At 42.9% G+C, this 27,552-nt stretch overlaps 3 protein-coding genes across 3 annotated transcripts; 1 reads left to right on the forward strand and 2 right to left on the reverse strand.

The window, feature by feature from the left end:
• Positions 1-1,186: 1,186 nt before the first annotated feature.
• LOC115364235 (60S ribosomal protein L3) lies at positions 1,187-10,966 on the forward strand. Its single transcript, XM_030058711.1, has 10 exons — positions 1,187-1,201; positions 2,043-2,235; positions 3,002-3,170; positions 3,278-3,413; positions 8,990-9,176; positions 9,346-9,506; positions 9,967-10,068; positions 10,226-10,321; positions 10,546-10,665; positions 10,896-10,966. Exons 1-10 carry the CDS (start codon positions 1,199-1,201, stop codon positions 10,953-10,955), a joined length of 1,227 nt encoding a protein of 408 aa, XP_029914571.1. The 5' UTR covers positions 1,187-1,198; the 3' UTR covers positions 10,956-10,966.
• Positions 4,811-25,998, reverse strand: LOC115364234 (E3 ubiquitin-protein ligase TRIM21-like). The gene is made up of 3 exons (XM_030058710.1): positions 25,993-25,998; positions 19,203-19,205; positions 4,811-6,452 (listed from the first exon to the last, which is right to left on the reverse strand). Exon 3 carries the CDS (start codon positions 6,450-6,452, stop codon positions 4,815-4,817), a length of 1,638 nt encoding a protein of 545 aa, XP_029914570.1. The 5' UTR covers positions 19,203-19,205; positions 25,993-25,998; the 3' UTR covers positions 4,811-4,814.
• Positions 11,300-24,933, reverse strand: LOC115364232 (testis-expressed protein 2-like). Its single transcript, XM_030058709.1, has 12 exons — positions 24,622-24,933; positions 18,548-19,907; positions 16,705-16,905; positions 15,965-16,247; positions 15,543-15,730; positions 14,616-14,816; positions 13,819-13,918; positions 13,085-13,217; positions 12,796-12,933; positions 12,380-12,589; positions 12,154-12,274; positions 11,300-11,900 (listed from the first exon to the last, which is right to left on the reverse strand). Exons 2-12 carry the CDS (start codon positions 19,760-19,762, stop codon positions 11,754-11,756), a joined length of 2,937 nt encoding a protein of 978 aa, XP_029914569.1. The 5' UTR covers positions 19,763-19,907; positions 24,622-24,933; the 3' UTR covers positions 11,300-11,753.
• Positions 25,999-27,552: the final 1,554 nt, after the last annotated feature.

A 27,552-nucleotide genomic window follows, 5' to 3' on the forward strand; every position in this document is an offset into this window, starting at 1 on the left:
CAGTAGGTGGCAGTGTAGTACAGGGGCTGATAATGTACTCTAGTCAGTTTTATTGATGACTTTTGCTGTGATGCTTGGTGGGGAAACTGTACAGAGCATTTCCTATCTCTAGACACCTGAATAATGGCGTCCAGAACATTTTATGTTGGTCTGAACTTTACTTGGTTAGTTATAAAATAAACTCACGACCATGCTGTCCCAATACCTGCCTCCTCTGCCGTTTGGCAAAACATCTTCAAAGATTAAGATCCTTAACATTTATTGGTAAATGCTGAGTATATTAAAAGCATTCTTTTTATTCTGAAAGAAGAGGGCATTTTTTGAAATGCCCTCTTCTTTCAGAAAAATTCTGCTGTTTTTTTTTTTTTTTTTTTTTCCATCATTGACAAAAGGTGTTTATTCCAGCTGTGAGATGGTGATTGGACAATGGCTGGTAGTACACCCATGGGGTCCAGCCACACCTCTGGAGTACTTTTAAGCAAGGTGCAGAGCTCCAAACTCCTCCACTGCAGGAAAACCCCCACTCTAACAAAATCTAGCCTGTGCCATGAATGCAAATATGACAACTTGCAGTTACCTTGCACAAAACAACAAATACAGCCTTCATCTTGCTTAATCTTCATAACTGTTTGCTCAGGCCTTTAATAATATATTTAGCTGTATATGGCAGAATATCTATTTAAATAAAAACATGAGATGTCTTTCACCATATATGCATCTCTATTTAATTGTGCAGTTATTTATTCTGGAGGGTTTGTGTAATCTTTGTGATCTCGTGGGGTAAATAATCTTGGCTGTAACACTTACTCGAGTGCACAAAGGTGTGACTGCTGAGGAACACAAAGAAATGTTATTTTTGATTGTAAACCTTTGCTGATATTGTCACGTTCGGAATATTTCAATTGAGTGAGTAACATCGAGTCATATCACTTCTTATTTTCCCTGCTCTCTCCTTTCCAACAGATGGTTCCCGTTCACTGGGCCTCCTCAGCACAGAAGACCTATGGGTGCAACTTTTTCCCTCCTCCTGTCGGGACTTGGCAGCAATTGCCATGTTTGAAAGTGAATACAGCTCTTTAACTGAGCCAGCCACCAAATTAGAGCTCTTACACACCGAGTATCATCTTAAGTATTATGACCCTACATCAGCACTTGCTCCTCTCTCTTTCTGTCCCTCGCCTGGACGGTGCACACAGACATGGTCAGTGCTCCTCCTTTTTTTGTGTCTTTTCTCCTCTTAAGGATACATCGGTGTCTATTTTCCTGTGTCTCCTGATTTTTGTGCATGTAGTTTATCTCTGTGTTTGGTCATCATTGATTTGTAAGGGTGTGTTGAAAAGTTATCTTGTTACGGGTGTCTTTGAGGACACCACAAGGAAGCATTGTGAGTAGTTTGTTGTATTGAATTTATTTTTCCTGTCCATTTTTCGGTGTGTGTTGTAAGAATCTTCTAGCTGGTTCTGCATCATATGACACCGAAGCCCTGTGTTCTTAGAAATCAAAACTGAAAATATACTCATCTGCTCAAGAAGGTATTCCTTTTAGGCTATTGCATAACAGGAATAAATCTTAAGGACTTTGATTGCATTTACTTTTAATCTTCTGTTTGGTATCGCCACCCATCTGTCATTAGAGAATTTGAATATGAGGATTGAAAGTGGGAGGTCATGTGAAATAAGCTTGACAGCAACACGCTGTGTAACATCTCATTCATCTACAAATGATTCTATAAATTTGGACTGTAATGAGTAGAGGCAATGACTGACATCTTTCTCAGTGACTTCATAGTTTTTCCACAAGTACCTCTTCAGTGTGACAGACATGGCGGGCTAGCAGCTGCAGGGCACGTGTCTAATGTTGGCAGTGCCATTAAGCACACAGTGTTTTTTCCTTTTCAGTCTTAAAAGCTCTTCCTGTAATCTGGTAAATGTCACAGTGCCAGACTTGCATAGGTGCCATAAACACACTTTGGGATGTTTGGGTTAAATTTCATTGGGGATGTCGATGTGACATATGCAAGTTTATTGTCCCTGTGTGTCTAGTCTCATCGTAAATTCCACGCCCCGCGCCATGGGCACATGGGGTTCCTGCCCCGCAAGCGCAGCAAGAGGCACAGGGGGAAGGTGCGCAGCTGGCCCAAGGATGACCCCAGCAAGCCCGTCCACCTCACTGGCTTCCTGGGATACAAGGCTGGCATGACCCACATCCTCAGGGAGGTGCACCGAGCTGGCCTCAGTATGTGCAGCCGGACTGAGAATCATGCATTGCATTCTAAGAGTCTAATCGATATAATGGCTGGCTGACATTATCTGTCAATATTATCTCATCACAGATGTTTTTTTTTTTTTTTTTTCTCAGCATATCGATATGGACAACAATGTATTCACATGAAAAGCACATAAAAAAATTCAGACACTATTATCATTAAATAATTTGTCCAACAGACTTTGTTTACAATGCTTTGTATAGGATAGTAAGCAGGCAGAGTGAATCTTATGTATAAAAATATCTGCTAATAATGTTATTGGAGCTTTTTTTTTTTTTTTTGTTTAACACCCAGATAGCAAAATGAGTATCAGTCCAAAATCCAGTACTGTTCAGGCTCTAGTTGAGGTAAACATTTTCTGTGTGTGATATTTACTATCTTTATGAGTCAGACTGGTATTTAGTATTTACTCTGATTCACATTTTCCTTTTCATTTACCTTTATGCTTGGATAGTTCATAGCAGCAGAGTGACAGGAAAGCTGGATGCAAACCTGTTCTGTGCACATTTTATGCAGCTTAGTGTGTGGAACTACTATGAAACAATATTACATTGTTCTAAGAATTATATTAAATTACATTATAGGAATTACATTGTTATAAGAAAGATGAAATGTCCAAAATATTTCCTCTTAAAAATGCTAGAGACTTCCTTTAACTTAAATTGGCCTTTACTGAGTATTGAGAGGTCATATATTTTTCTATGTCACTAACATTTGCCTGGGTTTCTCCAACAGAGCAATCAAAGCGGGAGGAGGTGGAGGCGGTCACTATCATTGACACGCCGCCGGTCATTGTGATGGGGGTCGTGGGATACATTGACACCGTCCGTGGCTTGCGCTCCTTCAAGACCATCTTTGCCGAGCATCTCAGTGACGAGTGCAAGCGTAGATTCTACAAAAACTGGTGTGTGCCCATGATTGTCCATTGATGCGTATCCTGTGCACGGCCGATTCATCACACATGTGTTGCCTCACTGCCACTGTCATTTTCCATATCTTTCTGTGTTTCAGGTACAAGAGCAAGAAGAAGGCCTTCACCAAGTACAGCAAGAAGTGGCAGGATGAGAACGGCAAGAAGCAGCTGGACAAGGATTTTGCTCTGATGAAGAAATACTGCTCAGTCATCAGGGTTATTGTGCACTCCCAGGTGGGCCAGCATTGTTTGCACTGGGACGGCACAGTGCTCAGAGTGACAGACTTCTTACACCAACCATCTTGTAACACTGAGCCTTACATCCAAAATGTTTAACATATTCAAAGAACAAAATTATACTAACTAGTAGCATGTGATTTCTTTTTTCACCTGACCTCCAGAAACACAATGTAACAGATGTTGTCTCATCCCATTCAAAGTCTAATTCATCAAATTCAGCAGGTTGGTATCATTGTCCCATTGGTTAGTAGGCAGTGACTGACAGCACACAGTATACCCTGCTCGCCTCCCCTCCCTTACCCCTACAACAGGGCCGAGGTGTCAGAGCTCTGCACCTGATCACATGCTCTGGGGAAAGAAAAGCCCCCCAATCATTAATCCCCCGGCTGCCAAGATCTAAAGCGCTTTGACCACGACTCTCCTCTGTCTGTTTGTGAGGAGCGCTGGAGTGTGGTGTTTCAAATGGCAGTTTAAAAATAATCCTCAGGGCAGGACCTGACTGCCCACTCAAACTCTGTCCAACAGGAAACTTTTATGTTGGCAGTAAACATTATTAGGACCTCTCAACACCGCTCTCAACAACATTACTAAAATCAGATATTTTTTAGCAGGAACTTTCAATGAAAATATGCCTTTGCGTTTTTCATTAGTTTTTAATTTTTTGTTTAGTTTTGACTTTTTGTTTTCAGTTTCAGTTTGCTGGTTTAGTTTTTATTTTTTGAGAATGCTCTTTTTGTAATATGGGGTATTTGTCAGGGGTGAGATTCAAAAGTGTCAGAAAAACTATAAAACACAACAAAATGTCATACTATTAAAAAAAATTTAGGACAGCTGAACAACCAAATAAACTAACAGACAAAAACTTAAGACATTTTTTCTATAATTTTTATTTATTTTAGTTAGTTTTGTCAACACACAATACAGTTTCAGTTAGTTATCATTATGTCGAGGTTATTGCAGAGAGGATGAAGTGTTTGTGGGATGGTTTCATGGTGTTTGGTGACATTTCTCTGAAGTATGCCGAGGAATGGTGCCACTGGACGGCTGATGCCTGGATGAGGGAGAGTGATCTCTGACCAGAATGACCAGTTTAGTTTATTTGACAATACAAGCTAGCTTACATGTCAGCTTATTTGCCAAGAACACAATAAAGTCATGAACTTTACATTACAGAAGCATATTCTTTATAGTAAATACGTCCATTTCATTTTAAATAGCAGTGAATCTTTCTGAGAGTGTCAAATAAGATAAGATATTCCTTTATTAGTCCCACAGTGGAGAAATTTCAAGCATTACAGCAGCAAAGTGGATAGCAAAATATGAAGCAAATTTACAGTATAAACAGATAATAAATAGCCGCAAGCAATATAAACACTATTAACTAGAATGCTGAGACTAATCTGTGCGATTGACAGGAGAGATGATCAGAGGGGTGGAGTTTTTACCATCATCATCAAGACAGGGACAGAAGAAGGGGTAGAGGTTCTCAGTGAAGCTGCAGCCAGTATAGGAGTAGATAAGAGCTGCATCATCTACGTCATAAAAGGAGACCAGACCTTCCTCATAATCCACAAAGACCCCGACCTTCCTAGGCTTCGATTTCAGAGAGAGGGGGACATCAGGGCCAGTAGCAGCGCTGTACACTTTTTCATCCCTCAGCCATAAAGTCCAGTAGCCATTCAAAGGGCTTTCTGTGATTTCTTCCTTCCTGTTGATTGATCCCCTGGCAACTCCTAAATCCCATTTAGTCTTCCCTTCAACCTGAACCTCGTAGTAAAATCTTCCCGAAGAGAAGTGTTGCTTTCCCAAGACACAGGGACAAGCAAAAAATTTCTCTGGGTTGTCCGGGAGATTCTTCTCTACATCACTACAATTTACCCGTTTCCCATCATCAGACAGGACGAGGTAGGAATTAGCGGTATCAGAATCAAGAGTCACATTCACTGCATACTGCTTGGCCCTCTTCAGCTCAGCCTTAAGCAGCCTCTTCATCTCTGTACTGAGTGTCTCCTCCACCTGAGCCGCAGCTCTCCTCACACTCCCCTCATATGATGAGCGATGGACTCGGACCTCTGTCCAGTTCTTGGTGTGTGGAGCAGTGTTCAGGGATGGGAAGCTTTGTAAGAGGTGGAGGTGGTCTTCAGTGTGTGAGAGCTGCTCCACCTCAGTGCTCCTCTTCTTTAGCTCAGTGATTTCCTGCGCCAGCTCTTTGATGAAGCCTTCAGCCTGTTTCTCTGTTGTTTTCTGCTTCTCTCCGATCATGTGAACGAGCTCAGCCTGGCCTCTCTCAACAGACTGCATGAGAGCAGTGAAGACCCGCACACTGTCTGCCATCTCTCTGTCTGCAGCTTCCTTGCTGAGCTCCACCAACCGTCTGATCTCCTGAATCTTCACGTGTCTCTCTCGGATCATCTGCTGAATTTCAGCTTCTGTCTTCCCCAGCTCAGCCTTCTTTCCCTCATATTCTTCTTTCAGAGGAACAATATCGTGTGACTTGTGGTCTGAAGTGCAGAGCAGACATACACACAGCTGGTCAGTCTTGCAGAAAAGCTCCAGTGGTTTATTGTGCTTCTTACACATCCTGCCTTCCAGGTTCTCCACAGGATCGATCAGCTGATGTGTTTTCAGGACTGTGATTCTCCGATGAGGCTCCAGGTGAGTCTCACAGTAGGAGGCCAGACACACCAGACAGGATTTAAGGGCCTTCAGTTTGGTCCCGGTGCAGACGTGACAGGGAACTTCTCCTGGTTTGGCACATCGTTGGTCTGAGCGGCTGCTGGCTTCCTTTTGAGCCGACTTCCTGAACTGAGCAGCCATCTCAGATATGAAAGTATTGACCTGCAGCTCAGGTCTTTGGTTGAAAACTTTTTTACACATGGGACAATAGCACGGGACATTAACATGCCAGTGCTGTGTGATACAGTTTTTGCAGAAGTTGTGTCCACATGGTGTACTGACTGGATCAGTGAACACATCCAGACAGATGGAGCACAGGAACTGATCCTCAGATAGCAGACAGCTGGCAGCAGACATCTAGTCACTGGAACCTAAAGTGAAAGAGTAAGTGTCAGCACTAATCAATAATTTCATCATAATTAACAGAACAGCAACAAAAATTGCTTGAGACTGAAGATCCTAGAGACACCCACTTGGTCTGGAAAAATATCTGGCAAAGGTATACTCCCCAAGCCTGCATCTCAGTGTAAAACATGTATGTGCAAAAACTGCCCTCCTATGTTGCAGATACAACTGATGTCTTGCACAAAATTACTGGCCTTGATAATCTCCATTATGGTTCCTGTGTATGTGGAGAACCTGCATAGTGATATCGCTCATCATGAGGATCAGTGTGTTTTGGATAACTTCCTCTCAGATACGTTGGATGCTGCATCAGTGAACACATCCAGACAGATGGAGCACAAGCACTGATCTTCACATAAATGTTTTTTTTTTTTTTTTTTTTTTTTTTTTTTTTTGCTCATACATGTTTTATACTGAGATGCAGGCTTGGTGAGTATACGTGTCCCAGATATTTTCCCAGACTGAGAGGGGGTCTTTTTTGCTGGTTTTAACTGCCTTGATAATTCACAACAATGGCTTAATTTTTAGGGTGAATGTACAAACAAAAGGCTCTTTATGGCTACAGCATTGATTATATTTTATTGATGTTCAGGTGTACATATTTAAAAATTCTGTAAATGAGAGCGTTAGATTTTCCCTTGAGTATTCTCAACACAGCATTGACTTTTTTTTTTTTTTTTTAACTCATTACTCTAAAGATGACAATGGTTGCTTACACTCAAACATTTTTAGGAAAAAAATATCACGAAAAACAATTCTTGGGCTGTTTTCTTTTTCTTTCTTTCTTTCTTTTTTTTTTTAAACTGTCCCCCAAATCTCAAGAGAACTTTCACTTTGGTCACATTGACACACTTCATCATAAATGTGACTGTGTACCAGATTCTCAAACTGCATGACATTGTGTCAGAGATTAATAGGTAGAAAGCAAACCAGTTTTCCTGAAGAACGTTTGTTTTCTCTCAGACAGCTTTCAGATATCAAAATTGGAAAAACCTGCACATTTAGGAATTTTAATAATACTAATAAACCATATCTTCACACTTTTTCTTTTCTTTTTTTTTCTTTTCAATTTATTTTTATATTGAGTGCCCAAAGAGACACTTCAGGTTGTCAATCTGAGCATAAATTTAAGATCTAAACCTCAGCCAAGATTAACCAATTGTAAGTCACTTCACTGGGGCTGAGTTAGAGTTTGTTAACATTCATGCTCTCAGTTAACAACTAAATAAAAGCAAATACATATATTTTTTTAATTTTCAATTTACTCCACAACCCCTGCTCTTTTTCACTTTACGAATTTGCAGAACAGCAGTGGAGTCTCTTGTTGGGTTTCTCGTTCTCTACAAAGAGCCAAATCATTTTGACATATTGCATATTTAATGAATCCTTGTCATCGCAAAAATGAAAACAGATTTGTGTTAGTGCTCTCGGTTTACGCACAGAAAGTATTATAAGCCTGTAGGACTACTCACCTCTGGATTTATCCCTCTGGAAAGAAACACACATCTATCGAGGGCAGCAATATTGTCGTTACGACTTACTTTCACTTTGACTCTACTTGTACAAAGCCTCTTGCTCCGCCCCTTTTTGCTGAGTAGCCAATGGTTTGTTGACGTTCAGTTCCGGGCATCGTTACAGTAATATAGTTTTGATTTAATTGACATGCATCATCTTTTACAACTCCTTGTCAGCCAATTTGTCTCCAAGGTGCCATTTTTGTACAATCACCATGTTTTGTTTTTGTTTTTGTTTTTGTTTTTGTTTTTGTTTTGATTTTTGGCACAATCACTGGCTAGCCAGTGAGACAGCAACTCGGTCTACATTCAGTCTTAATCATCCCAATGCAGTGTAAGAGTGTAAAAATGACTGCATGTTTTTGCTTCTTTGTTTTTTTTTTTTTTTTTTTTCTTTCCAGCCTACATGAAGAGTGTGATCATCTGTGATTTCAGGTTTTACACAATTTGTATAAAAGTGTTGAGAACTGCTCTGTCAACAGCTGACCGCTGACAGAGCACATTTCTGTGAGGATCAGGTTATCATATCCTGTCCGTGCCTTTCTCTTCAGTTGCGTTTATTTGACAATAAAAGCAAGATTACATCTCAGCTTGTTTGTCAAGGAAAAGACAAAGTCACGATCACTGAAATAATTACAAGATTAGCTTATCTCATGCTGAGTAATGAATCTAGGTCATTAAAAAACAGGGCTGGGGGATACATAACCACAGGTTCAGAGCTAGTCTTCAGTGCCTGCTGTGAGGCAAACATTTAAAGAGGCCAAATTCACAAAGGACCGTGAACTGACTGGAAATCTGTATAGTGATGTGATGAAAACAGTCAGTGTGTTCTGCTCTGTGTGTGTCTGTCCCTGGCTTTTGAATCTAGTAACCCAGGACCACATCGCTTTCTTAGACATCTGAACATTTCCCGGTTATGGAGTACAGGCTTCCCTGTCATCTCTGTCATCCATTTCTCCTTCCTCCTCCTTGCAGATGCGCCTGCTGCCCATCAGGCAGAAGAAGGCCCACATCATGGAGGTGCAGCTGAATGGTGGCAGCATCTCCGACAAGGTGGACTGGGTGAAGGAGCGCCTGGAGAAGGCCGTGCCCGTCTCTGCCGTCTTCTGCCAGGATGAGATGATTGATGTCATTGGCGTCACCAAGGGTCATGGCTTCAAAGGTAGGAGTGGTTGAATAGATTGTGCCACAAATGTGTTTAGATATGTATTTGGTTGAACATACACCTGTCAGGGGGCATGCCAGTCTAAGATACAGTCCTTTTAACCTCATACATGGGTCTTATGACACAACAGGTCAGTTCACCCTTTTCCTGCTCCTCATTCTGCTAGGTGTGACAAACCGCTGGCACACAAAGAAGCTCCCCAGGAAGACCCACAAGGGTCTGCGGAAGGTGGCCTGTATCGGAGCCTGGCATCCTGCCCGTGTGGGCTACACCATCGCCCGTGCTGGTCAGAAGGGTTATCACCACCGCACTGAGCTTAACAAGAAGGTTAGCTGCACATATACAGTAATCTGAAGGATTCTTTTCAAATGTGTTGAAACCTTTCCCATAACATTGCCGAATTTGCATTCTAAAAATAAATGAAGTATAAATAAGGTGTAAATAACATAACTTCCTTGAGTTCCCTGCTATTGGAGATAATATTCAGACTAAAGTGTCGTATTCTAGTAAAAATTGCATCCTCAGACCAGGAAATTTCATGTCATCCAACATTTGCAATTAAATTAGCATTAGCAATAGCACTGTATATGCCATGAGCACATGGTTGGCCAAAAATCACTTTCAATATAATCTTTTTGTTACACAAGTATGCTAACTGTTATTGTTTAACCTAACTCTACAATCGCAGTGAACAAAACCATTTACATTTAACCATCTAATACCGGGAAAAAGACTGGGTTCCAGATTTACACTGTCTCTGTTCTCATTTCCACACTTTTGTCCCCAGATCTATCGTATTGGTAAGGGTGTACACATCCAGGATGGAAAGGTGATCCGTAATAATGCCTCTACTAGCTATGACACCAGCCAGAAGACCATCAGCCCCATGGTAAGCGTGTCTTTCTAGAACAAATTGTTAATATGCACCGAAGTGAGTAACACATGGAGTTTCAACTCTAATACAAATTAAAATTCTCCCTGAAAAATCGCCTTACATCCCCATTTTTTCCTTTCACCTTGTTTTATTCTGGTTGTGATCCCTGTAGGGAGGCTTCCCCCACTACGGTGATGTGAATAATGATTTCGTCATGTTGAAAGGCTGTGTGGTCGGCCCCAAAAAACGTGTCATCACCATCAGAAAGGTACGGTGTGATTCTGAGACACTTTTCTTAGATCTTACTGGTAAAGGAACAATGACTCCTTGCATCTATGCCATTGTACCTCACTGACTGCAGGTGTTAACAAAGTAAATGTGAGGAACACATGAGAGCAACAATCTCATTTACTTGAACATAACTTTGCATGTGTACATTTTTGCATGTGAATTTCACAGAACATGTGCATCTTTGTGTGTTCCTCTTCTCAGTCTCTGCTGGCGCAGACATCTCGTAAATTCAAGGAGGCTATTGATCTCAAGTTCATTGATACCACCTCCAAATTTGGTCATGGCCGCTTCCAGACTGCTCAGGAGAAGAGGGCGTTCATGGTGAGTGTGAGCAAATTTGCACAAGTGTGTTTCATGTAATAGATTTTGACTCAAGGAAATGGTGAGTGTAGGAGCTTTTATGTTTGAGTGAGTAATGCTGATATTTGTGAGATCTAAGTGTGTGTGTGTCTCATATCAAAGCTCTTTTTCCTCTTTCGCTGACATGATCCTTACTCAGGGCTTATAAACTATTTTAACATCTGCCTCCTATGATCCTTGTTTACCTGCAGGGCCCGCTGAAGAAAGATGCCCTAAAGACACTGCCAGAGCCTCTGCCAGAGGAGGCCTAAAAGAGTTGATCACACTCACACACAACAACAAAATTTCATTTCCAATACAGTGTGTTGTTGATCCATGTAAGTAAGCCAGGCTGTGTGTAAGTAGGTGAGTTTTAACTGCATTTGTAGAAAACCAAGTATGGTTTGATGCACATTTTTAATTTTTCATCTATTTGTATGCAGCTGAAGCTCATAAAATAAATTCAAAGCATTAAACAGTTATTTATTGTTTGTTAATAAATCCAAATGGCATTTCCACTGCTCAAAAATGACATGCGCCAAGGTAGCTTAGTCTAACAGAAGTCAAGTGCAACACTGAGAACATTTTCATCAACATCTCAATGTTTTTTTTTTTCCCCCCACAGTCTAGATAGTTCAAGCAGCAACTTTTCGAAACAGAAGTTATCAACAGTGCAAGAGTCACCTTCACGGGGTTATCTGCAAGACTTGCAGTAGCTCAGTCTTGCATCTTTTGCATCTTTTAAAGCGTCTTTCGTGAAGGTCAGACATCCCCTCTTGAAAAACAGTGTTGAAATAATGTGCTTTCACTGCTGTCCAGAGCATCTCTACAGTCGGGGCTTTATACCAAAAGTCGCAGAGATGCCAGGTCACTGCCATTCAGTGTAAAACCATGTCACTCTGTGTGCCACCTTACCTTATGTGTGCCAGCTGCACCCTATTCTCGTTACGATAAACACATTCAGGGGTAACATCGAGCTACAGCACCATAAAAGAATCCATCAGGGATCCATGCTAATAGCCACACATTGGCAATGTGTTACATTAAGGTAGTTCCACCTGTGGCCTCAGCTACTCTGATAGGTATTCCTGGGACTCCACAGACGACTGACGGGATGAGGAATGAGCGGGAGACTGGTGGGATGGAGTCGGATCCTCAAGGCCAGAAGTCATCAGGGGTAGATACAGATCATCCATGTTGGGCATGACAAACACTTTCTGTTGAGGCGCAAAAACAACAAACCATGTTTGATAACGAGTCAGACGTTACAAAGAGTTTAGACTATTTCTTTGACTATGTGAACTGTATTTCACATGCTCCCCCACTTACAGTAAAAAAAAGCACGTACATGGTGAAATACACATGAAATGATTTTGACAGACAGGTTCCTTTTCAGAATTGCAGCATCAAAATCTTCTGTGATATTAAGTGAGGGATGGGGAAAAAACACTGACTGACTGATGGACTGACCTGGAACTCACACTGCAGTTTCCTCTCAATCCACTCGGTGACGTGGGTGAAGGTGACCTCCCTCTCGCCCAGCATGGGACGCACACGAAGGTCTAACCTGGGTGGCACCTGGAAACTGTACCTGGGAGGGCCGAGGGAGAGAGAGAGAGAGAGAGGTAGTGTGTGAGAACAGTGCATACTGCCAATGGAAAATATGAACAGGAAAACTCAATTCTCATTTCAGTACCATATCCTGTCAGTAGGGGGAGGTGGGATGTTGATGACCAGAGTCCCGGAGAGTTCCAGGACCTCCACGGTGAGCATCAGAGGCATGTTGGACACCTCGGCGATCTTCTTCTTGATGTACTCGTTCTCCGTGGCCTTCTGGAAGTACTTGGACTTGGCTATCTTGTCCACAAATCTCAGGATCTTCCTGCTTGTGCTGCCACCAGCGTGCCTGCGTTTGACACAACTTGCAGTTTCATGATCAGTTTTATGGTCAAAGCTTTATGATTTCTACAGAGGACGTTTGATTTTTTTTTTTTTTTTTTGATCCACAGACATAAGCTTAGCATAAGTTAAATAATTTATTTCAACTGTCTTGCACTTAGTACACTTGCACCAGGCCTAAAGTAGGAAAAGCTATTAACGGTATTAATTTACCCATCAGCTCCTACTGGTGTGCTTTTATCTCCCGGAGGTCCCTGGGGCTCTGTGGGGGGGGCTTCCTCTTCGTCAGATGACCCAGCACTGGAAGACTCCTCGTCACTATCAGCCAGTACACACAGCCTGGGTTTAGAGCTGCAAAACAACCAAGTGGTGCCTTTTAAATCAAACTAGTCAATTTAGAGAATATTTTCCTCTTGATAGACAATTCATGTATGCAACATGTATCTTTTTTTTTTTTTTTTTTAACAAGTAAACGTGAACAGGAGGCATACATGGGCCTTACCCTACTTGGCAGGTCTCTAGCATGCTGTGTGTTTCGACCCCACCCTCCTTGCCAAGTTTACACAGGTTCATCTTAGTCTCCAAGGTCATCTGAAGGCAGCCGGTGTACACCACCTCCAGCTCCAGCCACAGGCCTTATGGGAAGTAAAGAGGGAACAAGAGAGACAAAGAAGCAGCTGTGACTCTTGACAGTGATTGAAGGATCCTGGGGAGACTTTAGAGAGGTCAGAGTAGTAGTTTGCACAGTGTTTCTTAATTTACTTTGACCTAAAGCTTGTATTAGGAGAGCGAGCCATTATCTCTGTATGATCTGGCCTGGCACTACGTATGTTGTCACAGATAGGAGATTAGACCGATAGAAGATAGGCCTAATGTGCTCTGGCATGTTATTGTGGGTTGTGCTAAGTCAAGCTAAGAGGATTGCTAATCGCATGGGCGGGAAACAATGGGAAGGCTTTAGGGCGGCCATGACAAGCTCTATAATGATACAAATGAGATCCTGGCCTTAGCTGACTGCAAGAAGTGAGTGTTATGCCAAATGTTTGTGCATATGTGTGTCACGGAGAGAGAGAGAGAGAGAGAGTGAGAGTGAGAGAGACATAGGCCAGATGAATAGGAAATTACATGGATTACCAAGAGTTTATTGCAGATCATTCATCAAAAGAATTAGGGCATGAATGGACAGGTACACACCCAGTTGCACAGATAAACATGTGTACATGCACGCAAACTCACCTCTGCGGTCCAGTGAAGGTTTGGAGGTGCTGAGGACTTGGGGCAGACAGGTGCCCATGTCCAGCTCAGCCAGCGTCAGCTCATTCATAAAATATGGCAGCTACCATGAGACAAAGCACATGGTTAAAGAGAGAGCGGGCAGGCAGTTCATACGTCCTAAAGCTTCTAGATTTAATCTGGGTAAAATACATCAGAGGCTCCACTGGGATAGCTAATTACCTCAATAAATAAGCGAGCAAGAGAACCCTGCAGTGAGTGTGTGTGCATGTGTGAAAGAGACGTGAGCAAGAGAAAGAGTGAAAGACAAAGGAGTGAAAAGAGACGGTTTGTGTCAGAGAGGAGAGCAGGAGATGAATAATGGGATGCAACGGTTCAATGACTGCTCCTCTCCCACCTCCTCGCTCTGGAACCAGAGGGAGGCTCTCTCTCTCTCACACACACACACACACACACACACACAAACTCACAACAAAGAGACGTGCAGTGTTGATGGGCCTAATGTCATGTCTCTTGACTTTGTGATAAAGGACACCAGATGAGGAGAGGAGATGTTTTAAATAGATCCGCTTGCTCTTAAGTGAGACATCATTAATCACAGTGATGGTGATGATGACTACTCAGTTTGTCAACCAAGGACATCAGTTATCTACTGTCCTTAAAAGGACTTAACATAATCTCATTTTATATCACTAACTTTGTGAGACCTGTTTTTGTAAGGGATGATTATTATCATCACTTCCATCCCTGCCTCTATCCATCCATTCATCCTTTCCCTCCACATCCCTGTTCAGCCTCACCCTGATCTTGGTGAGTTTCCTCTGGATCTTGTGTGCCACCTGGTCTGTCCAGTACTTCTCTCGAAGAAAGTCCCAGAAGATCCTGCCCACCAGGGAGTTCACCCAGGTGGGCTGGCACTCCATGGGGCATCCACCTGCTGTGGTCGCTGCTGTAGACTCAGCTCCAGCTGTGCCTCCTGAGCCACACTCCTCATTAGGGATCTGCATGGGAGAGAGGGAACAATAGAGAGTGATGTATGAAAAAAATGTGTGCGAGATAGATCATTGGGCTGCATATGTGTTTTAACAAGTTCTACAATCTGTCTTTTCCCTTAGAACCAAAGTGCAAGATTTAATTTTACCTCATCATCATCATCATCATCATCATCATCTTATCTACCCTCTTAATCCTCTCTAACAACCATTGACTACTGAAGCAGACTCTCATACTGATTCTGCATCAGTGCTCAGGTACGCTGCAGATGCGTTGCAGTCTGTTCCTATAAATACTTTCCAAGCCAGGTGATATCTGATATTTCTGCACATTGACACTTGGAGCATTTGGTCCACTCAGCATGAAAACGTTTGGCTGAGCTAGCATCCTGGACAAGATCAGCGTCACTGCAGAACAGCACAATGGAACAGTAGCTGTTATTGACCAGCTCAATCAATATGAGTCATGTAGAGGATTTGCATAACATCCAAAGGGTCGGTATACGGTAACAGAAACAAATTTCAGATATCCTTTGATGATGGGCAAGTCTGGTGCCGAGGGAACCTGAGACAGCAAGGTAGAATTAAAACGGGACATATTGCACAGTTTGTCAAATCAGTTTACAGTCTGCAGTAATGTGATCCAAGACTTGATATTAGATCTCAAACCCAAATAAGAGCGGTTCAAAATGTGTCATTCTAACACATAGTTTGTACTCAGTGCTGTCCACCCACCTTTTTCTGGGTTGTGGGGCTTCCCTGGTCACTGTGGCAGGGGCTGGGGGTGTGATTGCCACTCTCTGAGCCAATCAGATGAGTCATATAGGAACTGTAGTCCAATAGCACCCGTGCTTTTGTAGCCCCAGGCAAGTCATGCAGCTCCTCTTCGCTTCCTTTGACAGAATCTCCACCACCCACAGAGTCTGAGTGACAGAGAGATGATGGATATGGACGTAGAAGGGGGAGTGACAAGAAACATGAAGAGTATGGAAATGTTTATCAAATGTGCCACAATAATCCCAGATAATTAAGAAAAAAAAAGACTGGATCAATTCACCAATGACTATACACAAGTTTAAAACAAGAAACTAATCTTTATGCATACCTTAACCAACTATACCCCTCCAAATCACCAGGGGGGTAAAATGTCCTCTTACCTGTCTTGCAGTCATCCTTGCTGAGTCTGCTCTTGGCTCCAGCTTTGGAGGCAGACAGGAAATGCTGGAACCACTCCTCCTTCTCTCTTCCAGTCCGTCCAAACAGGTAGAGGGTAACAGTGCGCTGTGGGTCCAGGATCATCTGTCTCTCGGTCTTCTCCTCCTCTTCCTGCCCATCGATCAGGCTCTCCTCCCCAACCTCTCCCTCCGCCAGGACGATGCAGATGGGGTATTTCTTGTTCCACACCCTTTTGCGGGCCAGCACAGGAGGCAACAGAGACACCTGGGATGAAAATGAGCAAAGAGGAATGATGAGGAATAAGTGTCATTTTGACTTTAGTACCTTTTTTTGTGTAAATGAGAGGCTTCCAGCAGCAATTTTGGTTGACAGTTTGCCATTACCAAAGAGATCCATCTTATTTCAGCACTCCCCACAATGGTTAGATTTAGTGAAAATATTATCCTGTGGTCCTAGTGGAAACTACTCTACCCTTCCTCTATATGTATGTCTGGGACAGCAGCCAGGCCAAGCTGATCCTGAGCATCCTGAAAATCATCACCTCAGTCATAATCCTACTGGTCTTTCACCTCCGTGTTAGATGACAAAGTGGGTGCAGAAAGATGAGAGTTCAGGTGAGAGGTCACCTTGTCTCTATTTCTCCCCCGCCTAGGGACATGCATGCTCCCCTGGGACCCATAGATATGTGTGAGAGTGTGTATCTGTTTGCAGGCACACTGACCTTACAGTTGGCCAGCTGGTAAGTGCGTGAGCGCACAAACGCGGCCTCATGGGGTGTCTCGTCGAAAGCTGCCCACCGGGGGATATTGGCACGTGGGTATGCCAGGCGCAGCCGGCTGCCCTCCAGCGTGGCATAAACAGAGTGTGTGACAGAGGGCTGGTAAATCTCTGGATCATAGCTGTACACCTCGTTCATCCAGCCCTGGAAAAATTTATGAATGCATTTATTGCAGTAAGATAAAATTGTAGGGAACAGCAGCACAGTTCAGCTCTCTGCAGCTGGGGCCATTTCAAAGTTAGCTATAAACATTGTACTTAAAAAAAAAAAAATCTCCAGTAAACAGTGGTTATGGTATTTCTCACTGTCATCCAAGAATTGTATTATATTGATAATTGCATTCTGGCAATATTTAGGCGCATTAGTTATTATCAGTTGCAAAAATATCTCCTGTAAAAAAATCTCCATTAAATTTAACTGACATTTAACTGACTCTGTCAATATCAGAACTAAACTTTTATGGAAAAATAAATACTCTACAACATGCAAACTTAGCAAAGACTCCAATAAATGAAATCCTCAGTGAGCAGTGCAGACAGTGACAGTCTAGCTCTGCAGGAGGGGAAACATGAGACATGGCAGAATACATCTGTCTCATTTAACACTGTGGATGTGTCCTTGCAATGGCTGCAGTCTGCTGCTGTTGACTCTTCTCTGCTCATAAACTTCACCTTGTTTGAACTCGGTAACACTGTGCAGCCAACCTCAGTCTCAGCTTAGCTGTCAAGAAGTGATATGAGAAGGGTATTACTGAAATAATCATCTTTCTAGATGCTTAACCTACTAGGATTATGGATAGTTTTATAAAGTCAATTCCAGCTAGAGAGGTTTCTGAGTAGTTGTTAAGACCAGATCTTAATTAAACTCATGGTGTAAGAGCCAACATAATCATGCTGTTTCTGTCTAACTTTTTTAAAGGTTGGATAAAATCACAAACACCATCGATCAAAGTACTGCTGAATCCATCAGCTGCAATTACTGCATTTAGCTGTTCTTAAAATATGAATGTTTATGATATTCTTGTTTTGGAGTGAGTTTGGCAGCTTGTTTGTGCTTGGGCCGGCTTTTAGCCAGCTAATTCTGAAATTAATTTAGCTTGAAATTTCACACCTGCAGCAGCTGAGACCTCACACACACATACAAACACACACGCACACATTCAAGCGCACACACACACGCGCACACACAGTGGTGAGTGCCAAAGTAGCCTACTCAGCAAAGTTGAGTGTTCACAGGATGAGCAAGCCTTAGAGAGTGACAAACACATGGAAATTTGGTCCAACAAGATACCACAGAGGACAGAGTGAACACTGAGCTGTGGTGAAATTAGCAATACACTCCTGCAGCTTTGGAGGCCTTTAGCTATGAGTTCACTGATGCTGAAAGAGAGAATGTGAGACAAGGAAAATGAAATGAAGCAAAAAACCAAGAGAGAGACACGCTATTTAAGCTCTGTGGTTCTCTCTAATCAGCACATGGCCCCATTTGTACTCTGTTGGACTCAAACAAACTATACTGCAGAACACTGTTAACAAAGATGGTGATTATCATAGCCCGCAGCTCCAATTCATATTCATGTATACACCAACTTCTAAATGATAACTGGGTGAGTCAAGATTTTATTTTGAAGCTGGGGAAGGAGGAGTGAGATCTGGATCAAAAGAAAGAGCTGCAAAGTCTGCTTCTCATTGCATCATATGGCTGGATGTATGCATGTGTGTGTTTGTTTGAGCATACCTGTGTGTGCCTCTGTGTGTCTGTGTGCTGTATTCTGATCACTGCTTACCTCTATGATTTCTGCCTCCCTGAGCTCCCTGTTCAGTGGATCTGTGTACAGGGCGCTGGGTTGTTTGCTTCTGGCGGTGGAGCGCTGAGGAGCGAACATGAACACCACCACCAGGCCCAACATAAATCCACAGGCCAGCCCCACAGACAGGCCCGTCATATAGGTGGGCAGGGGCAGCACAAAGAACCCATAAGCTAGGAGACCCACACAGAAAAGCCAACGAAGAGGCACTGATGCCCCAGCAATCATGCCCTGAGATTGTGCACGAGGTAATCGAGGTGTCCCAGGGGATTTACCCTGGAGCTCCACCACCTGAAGCATATCTCCGTAGGTGTGGATCTCATAATGGCTGCCTCTGCTGTGGCCATGGGCATCTGAAGACAGAGAGGATTTTAAGGAACCCATCTGGAGTCTTCTCAGCGGTGTGTCACACACACCTCTATGCTCACCATCAGTTCTTCTCCGGCACTTAAGGTGAGTGTCTGCTCCCCCATCTTCACTGTTTGGGGTCCTGCTCCCTTCTCTTCCACAGCTCCCCAAGGATGATGGTGAGTCCCCTGCACCAGAGCCCCTCCCCTGTTTGGAGCTGCCTGAGCTTTCATCCCCCATTATTTTACTCAGCATGCTCAGAGGGTCCTGCATGACCTCAGAGAACTTCCTCCGTGTGTCTTCCAGCTCGGCGATCAGTGAGCTGCCCCGTGGCTCAGTGGGAGACAAGCTGCCTGGGGAGGAAGGTGACGCCCAGCCATCATCCCCATGCAGCGCCCTTGCTTCAGGTCTGGCTTCTGGGATCTTGGGCTGGGTCAGCTGCTTCCAGGGGTGGATGTTGAGCTTGGAATCTGACTTGGACAGGTTGACCTCTGGCTCACCGCGGCGTGAGATCTCAGTGGACAGGGACTTGACCAGGCTAAGCAGAGGTTTGGATCTCAGAGAGCTGCTCTCTCTGGGCTCAAGCTCTGTGGATGAGGATTTGACCAGGTTGGTGGTGACAAGAAAGCCTGCTGATGAGGCTGACAGGTCAGCCAGGGAACCTGGGGAGGAAGGTGAGTGAGGTATGAAGAACGGCTGTGAGCGGTGGCCTTGACTTAGATCCAAATCTATCCCTAGGCTGAAGTCAGGCCTGCTCTCGCCAGTCTCTGGTGTGTCTTTAGAGAAGGCCACGGTGGGGCCCTCACTGCTCCCATCCAGGCTGAAGATGAGCTTGCTCTCCTCCATGCTGGCGGTCACCCAGGAGCTACGATGAAGTAGTTGTGGTCAGACAAACCGAGCAGCAGTCGCCTAGGAAGTCGAGCATGGTGCTAGTGTTGATGCATCTAGACATAACATCCATATCTTGTCCATCACTTTGGACCATGGAAACCTAGTGAGGAACAAAAAAATATATATTTAGATGTGGTTGTTATCAGCTTCAGCAAACTGTGGTAATAACACCACATTTAACAGTAATGTAATACTTTACAGTTACTCAGCAACACAGTCTGGGCTAATGACCTTGGGAGACACACAATAGAGCACTTAAGTGGGTATAGTTGGGTGTCTTGCAGGTCTAATTATTTTTTAATGTAACAGTCACTGGGTGCTGCAGGTCTCTCCATGCTGCTACTAATACCACCTCCATCATCTAGTCTGAGCTAGGGTTGTCAGTTTAGTTTGAGTACCAGCTGCAAATCTGGTTCATTCCGGGTCCTATAACTCCTTTCCTGTCCTATACGGTCCTCTCTGATAGAAATCACATTAGGGCTGAACAACTAACTGAAATATTGTTGAAATTGTAATACTTCAAACTTGTAATACTAATTTTGATTAAGTTAAAATGTTTGAGTGAAGATCATTATAAATACAGTATTATAGTGCTACAGAGATACCCTGGCCTACAAATTGTATTCTCCAGATGTAAGAAAACATATTGGTTTGATACACACCTCCAACAAAAATAGTTTGTTCCCCATTGAAAATTTAAATCATGATGCAAAAAATGATTATCTCCACTAAAATTGTGAGTCATGTTGCAATGGAAACATTGACCGTATTTTACCTCATTTTTCAGTCCTAAATCCCACGCTAATGTCATTCATTCGTCTGCTCCACTGACCTCACTTCTTTTTCTCCTTCCTACCAACCCCCCCCCCCCCCCCTCCCCCGCTCACCCGCCTTTTCTAATCTTGACTCCTTTCCTTCTCTGACCTCTCATCTCTCCACCTTTATTCTAATCTCCACCGCCCTTGGTCCTCTCCCGCCGTCCTCTTTACTTATCATTGGCAGCCATAAGGGGAACCGTGTGTGTGTTTCTCTCTTCCCTCTGTGTGCTGTCGAGACACATCACGTCTGAGTCAGAATGTAAACATAAATAAGCCAGAGGTGGCTGGCTCCTTTGTTTTTGGGATCATCTGAGAAGTAGGACAGCATAGAGCCCAGGGGGTTTAATCTCATTCAAGGCCAGTCAAACAGCAGTTAATCCCAAATTAGCTACCATGATCCATGACAGATTAACTATATTAGATGACCTATGACAGACTAAATGGAGGGAAACACACATGGAGAAATATTATAGCAGTGGTTTGTCTGACAGAATGTGACTGTGTGTTATCTAATGACCGGGTGGGCACACTTGTTCTTTGACAGTGATGCCTTCACACTCATACACTCGCTTTACAGACCATGTGGCTTCCAAAACCATGTGGATACCAATAGTAAAAGAAGACACAGACACGCAGACGCACACACAGACACACAGATCAGGAAGAGTGGAGATGGCTGTATGTTTGTGTGGCCAAGAATACTTAGCCTCTTCATCTCTTTCTCTCTTAGCTGATTTCCAGTTAGGCCCTAACCACTGTCCATTAGGCATTCAGAAGCACATTATTTGGAAACTCCTGTGGGAAATCAGGGTTTGGAAACTATACTGTATGGATCTCCACTGAGCTCCTCCCAGCTTGTCTCCATGTGGCATGAATTGTGACAGGCATGCCACACAACCCACTTCACCATGAGCCACAGAATGATCCAGACTGAGACTGGATTAACTATAATCCCCCATATTAAAGAGGCTTTCACTACAGGAAATTTAGACAGTAGGGACATGAATCATTGGAATACAAATGGGCGATCAGTTCATCTGTCACGTTTACATACAGTTACATTAGCTGTTGACTAAGCGTATACACACACAGCATTGTCAAAAGTAGTTAAAAATTGGCTTTCCGCAGTGCTAAACATGAAAGTTGACAAATTAATATGGAAGCTAAGCTCATTGGACATAATCCACCAGCAGAGAAAAGACTTTGCTAAAATGCAAATTCCATTTTTTGTGTCCATGAGCATGCCATTTCTGATTATAATGACTCTCTCCTCAGCAAAGGGAAAGGGAGCCAGTAAGGTAACATATACATTTGTTTCTTGATTTTCACAGAGAAAAAACTGCAGCCAGATAACTCAGAGACTGATCGCAAAACAGGAATAAAACAGCTGCTGCTGTGACAGTTCCTGCCATTCAACAGGTATATTTATACAATATGCAATCAGATTATGCAACAATAGGGAGACACCAGTGCAGTGCTGGTCCATTGTTATGCAAACAAAACAAAAAAGACAAATGCTTGTGTTGGGTGTAAATAATTTATATTCAGTTAGATAGATCATGGCGGTTCAAAACGGCCACAATCAGTCATCTGTTACAGTGTTGCTATCTTGCTTAATGGAATAGGAAATTAAAATCTTTGAGTGTATAATTTCTATGAAAATTATTTTTCTTGTTTTCACTGGGTGTAGAAACCTGAATGAATTGAGTCAAATAATCAGTTTTGCTGGGGATTAGAAGTTACTTTCACACCTCAGAGTGGAGGCAATCCAGTCAAAACACAATTTCATTTGTTGTTCCTCCTTCTCTAGCTTAATTGACAGCCTTCAGCTACAGCAGTTATCCCCTGCTAGTCTCATCAAACTGTGGTAACAGTGATTTTACTGTTTTAAATCCACCGTTTTACTGAGGATTATTTTACCAATCTAATGTTATATCAGAAGAGGTCAGGGCTCGCTTCAATCTAATGTGGAGCTTTAGCAAGCAATGCCGTCATTCATGGACTTTCTTGCATCAACTCTGCTACTACAAACCTCCAAAGTTTTTTTTTTTTTTAATCAAGAGAGCTCCACAGCAATGTTGAAAGCAAATGAAAACATTTGCTCATGTATTACTGTAATTTGTAAGACCTGTAGCTACTTCAGGCCCTACAAGTGGGATGCTTTCATTTTGCTGGACAGTTGATTGGACTTACCAGGGTCGGGACAGTGTCAATACCCACCTAGCCAACCCTTTATACTTCCATTATTTCTTCCCTTATTGTCTGTTGCTCCCCTTCTCTACATGCTGTTCATAAGAAGTGATATTTGTATGATCAGCATCAGCGTGCTGTGCTGCTTGTCAGATTTAATTAGCCAAAAGTGGCAACCCCCTCAAGCCTAAGCTTTTGCAGACACCCCTGCATTAACCTAATCAATTTCCACTTCTGAGTCAATTCGGATCAGTTCATGCTGACAGAGTAAGGAAAATCTCTCTTACTCAGTAGAATATTGAGTCAGCAGGGATTTGGCAGCCCTCCAGTCAGGCCTGTGGAGGAGCAGAGTTTTAGCAGAGCCAAAAAGTGCAGCCGTACGAGGACAAACACAGGACTCCAGGTGGAAAACCTGGAACCCTGAAGTTTCTCAAACTGCTTGAAGGTGAACATTAAGGGTGAGTAATAATTCAAATAGACAAGGCTGCCAACCGTTCAGTTGGTAAAAGATATTTAAATGGTTGGTTGACACTGTACAAAGAATGTCACTGTTCAAAGACAAGAAAAAGTCATTTAATTTTTAACAACTATGTTACTAACACGTACATTGTGGGAATACTTGGGACTATTTAATAGCTGAACTAAAAGTTAAGGCGATCAGACAAATTACACTTGCCGTTTGCTATGAACTTATCACAGCAGTGAAGTCCCTGCTGACTCTATGCCTCTGTTAAATAGGGAGAAAAACGCTGTCAGAGTTAAGTGGCAGACACTGATAAGAGAGTCTCATCAGTCTGACCAGCTTTGAGAGCGGGAGTAGAGAGTTGGTGCAGTTGTGCAGGAACTTCTTGATGATTAAAGGTATTATATCGGACAAATTCGAGGAAAGGCTGCCTCTCTGTCCTCTAACTCTGTCCTCTGGTATTGGTTTCTCTATGTGTCTTAATTCAAATTGTGCAAAAGAAAAGCACATCAGTGTGTATTGTATAATAACGGGATGGAAAAAGTAAGACTTGGTGATATGGTCACACCTTTTCCCCTTTTCATTCATTTTCATTCAGACACATCTAAACCTAAGGCATGAATAAAATTACTTGATGCAGTGCACAGGACAAAATCCCACTTCCCTGGGCAGATACAGTCTTTGACCTGGGACTGAATCCCGCCAAAGCCTCTTTTGTGTGTTATTTCTACTCTGCACTACACTCTGCCTATCCATTTTCTTACAGGATCTGTGCACTCTCCTTGGAACATGGATGTTTTCTCCCTTTCCAAGAGGAACGTCGACACATAGCACAGCCTTGAGACGACAACATGTGGAATCTGGCAAGCCATGTTTATTTCCATGGCTTTGCTGTGCTTAATCCTGTCCTCTAACCTGCCAGCGGACCTGGCCCCACCTGACTGACACACTTGGCACACGATTGCGTCTTCATCTGGGTATCAGACCGTCAGGATTATCCAAACTATGTACCTCATCTCATTAAGTAAATCATCATGATGTTACTACTGACAACAGTTGATAAGGGGCTACAAGACAAGTCCACTTACCGGACGGCATGCGCCCAAAGCTCACTTGTCCCCAGCCTGTCGTCCTTTAAAGTTTTTTTCCTCCAGTTGCAATTTCATCAGATGCCATCACTGCATTCTTACCTGCTTCCCTACCATGTCAAAGATCATTTCATTAGAAGTGCATATGAAAATGATTGAGTTTTTTCTTACCGCATGGATTGAAGCAATGCCATTATAACACTTTCACAAAACACAAACAATCGTTCCTGCTATCCGTAGCACGACAGGGCTCACCTGATCATCATATGTTTGAAAAAATGCTCCTGTAGTTTCAGAGATGGAAGATGTCCAGAGCAATGAAAAAAAAAAAAGAGAAGCACTGCCATGAGCAGCCGTGTGTCTGAAGTGGAGGCTGCAGTGATCTGTGTGGATGCGGCAGAGCGCGATGTGCTGCACAGGTTGATGCGCACCATCCAGACCGCAGCGGGCGACTTTCCTCGCCTTGCAGCCAATCTTCATTTCAAATCCCGCAAAACTCCGATTAAAACATCGCGCTCACATTCTCCGCCGTTTCTTTCAAAGATCCGCGGCACCTGCCGGCCATAAAGTAGCCTGCCCCGGTCATGCTCTCGCATCTCTTCCTTCGGTTTAGAAAAGCATCAGCCAAATACAGAATAATCTGATTATTAGAGCCCTAGCTACAGACTGGGCGATACTCTAATCCAGATTAGACTTGCAGGCTAGCCTATATGTGACAGCGCCACATCGCCTCTCTTTGGTCTCTGCACTCAGCGTCAAAACACAGACGTGAGTTTCCCTGCGCTCAACTCTTCCTCTCTGACACCGCAGTCCTATACGCAGACTTATGTAATTGCAAGCCTGGAGAATTTCATGTCAGAATTCCTGCTCAGCTGTCTCTAGCCTACAAAAAAAATCGACTACATCCTGATTTTTCAAAAAAAAAAAAAAAAAAAAAAAAAAGAAAGAAAGAAAAGAAAAGAAAAAAAAAGTGTGATTCCGCAGAACGGATATCTAGAATAGTACACTGGAATATTAATTGGCAGGGATTTTTTTTTTAAATAATTAATTTTAAACTCGACACTAACCATTGGATCTAATCATAAAGGTATGACATGTTGGTATGTTACTGTGCAGGCTATTGGGCTTATCCTGTTCTTTTAATATTGTCCTTCCTTACTTAAACAGGATGGACTTTGTTCTTTTTCTAAGCAATTAAGTTTCTGTGAGATAAATTAAAGTAGACAGGGGAAAAAATGCACAGGGGAACAGAAAGGGAGGGAGACAGCAGCTGGGCCTTGGCTGGACATGGGTGTTAGGATACAATCGACTGCACTCCCTGCTCCTCAAACAGGGTGGCAGGTGAGAAGACCAAACACTGACACAGAGATGGTAACCTGACCTTCAGCAAGGAAAGACAATCACCTGCTGTCTGCACTTTCTCACACTGACTGGCTGCATTTATGTACGTTTTTTTAACACAGGAGTTCTGGTAACAGCAGAAATGATTTGTGGTGATTTATGGTGCAGTATATGTACCACGGCGTCCCTGCAGGGCGTATTATTTGTCTTTCTCTGCGATATCTTTACTCTCAACAATGGTTGAGACAGTAGCTGTCCTCACCTTCAGTTTGAGGGCTGGAACACTGTGTTTGGCTCCTAAATGAAAATGACAGAAAAAGTAAATCTTTCCACTGGGGGAAAAATTCCTATAAATAAAACATAGCTTCTCCAGCAGGGCAGATATATAGAAACTGAAGATAAACACAAGGCTTTTCACCAGTAACACCATATATGCCACTGCCTTCTGTCTCTGTGTATTACTGTGAGTCGATTTGTCTTCAAGCCAACAGTATAAACTACATATACACATTCACAGATATATCCTTATTAAAAGCCAAATGTGAATCCTAAAATGTGCCGAAATTCATATAAGAAACAAAATTCCTCACTGCACTGGACTGCATACATTAGACTGATCTTGTGTTTGGGTGTGTGGTCTTTTGGGTGGACCAGTTCCTGTCTTAGTGTGTTGCTAGGTTTGCAAAACATTGAACACTTGGGCCTGGGAACTGGCTGGCACCTTATCAGCTCGGTGGTGTAGGGTCCTGATAACTCCTTGTATGTGATCCAACAGGCAGTGAGAGTCAGAGTTAGCAGTGATCTGTGTGTGCTGGTTTTCTGAATGCTTCAGTCTGAAGGCTCCTGTCTTCTTCAGTGTGTACAGCACAGCCCAAAAAGGTCAAGCTGTTGTTTCTGACATCCTCTCCTGTGAACTTGATGTTACTGTCCTCTGAGTTACTGTGTTCTGTGAAGGCTTACACTTCCTGGGTTTTGATTTTTACCCATGTGTCATCCAAAAATCTAAACCAGTGGCTCAGCAATGCTCCTCTGAAGGAGTTCAGAGCTCTGCTTCTTCCCACACAGAGGTCGGCCACAGTGGGAAAGACTGGGGAGTCCATGGCACAGCCAGGCTTTTTCCTATAAAACCATCTGTTGTACTGAAAACATGTGGTGTTCAAACAGAGGTCCAGCAGTATCTGCTCATATCTGGTCAACACTGGATAATGAAGGCTATTGGTAACCAACCTTTATTTCTTTGAGGAGTCTTTCGGTGTTTTGTCCGTTTGCTTCAGTGCTGGCATGAGATACAACTGACAGAAACAGACGGTGTGTTGTCTTTGTGGGACAATCTGTCAAGATGGCCAAGAGAGCAGCTATAAACAAATCATAAGGATGGGGCTTCATCTTTAGCATGCGTGCCATGTTTCTCGCACACTACAATGATATGGTTTCTCCCTTCTTTATATATGTTTCATGTATTTGAACTGGCTTGTCAGTGCTGAAACCAATGTTGGCAGCTACACAGGAACTTCTATAATATCTGTGCAGCCCTGATTTTGTATAAACAGAGCCTAGAACAAAAACATCATAAAACACAAAAGTATTTAACACATTGGTAATTCCAAACATATAAAAGAACACTTTTCCTTATAGAAAATAACACTTTTTCCATTATTTATTATTATTTTTATTATTATTATTATGTATCTGCTACTGTATCACACAGCACTGAGAAATCCACCAATGGAAATGGCAGGGTGGAAGAGGAACCTTTCACTTAGTTTGTCTCATTTTTTGATTCACAACCTCTTTAATTTGCATGGTGGTAGGCCTGAAAACAGTTTCTGTCCTTGTTCAGGCAAA

The sequence above is a fragment of the Myripristis murdjan genome, chromosome 8 (genome assembly GCF_902150065.1).
Source record: "Myripristis murdjan chromosome 8, fMyrMur1.1, whole genome shotgun sequence".
Classification (NCBI taxonomy): Eukaryota; Metazoa; Chordata; class Actinopteri; order Holocentriformes; family Holocentridae; genus Myripristis; species Myripristis murdjan.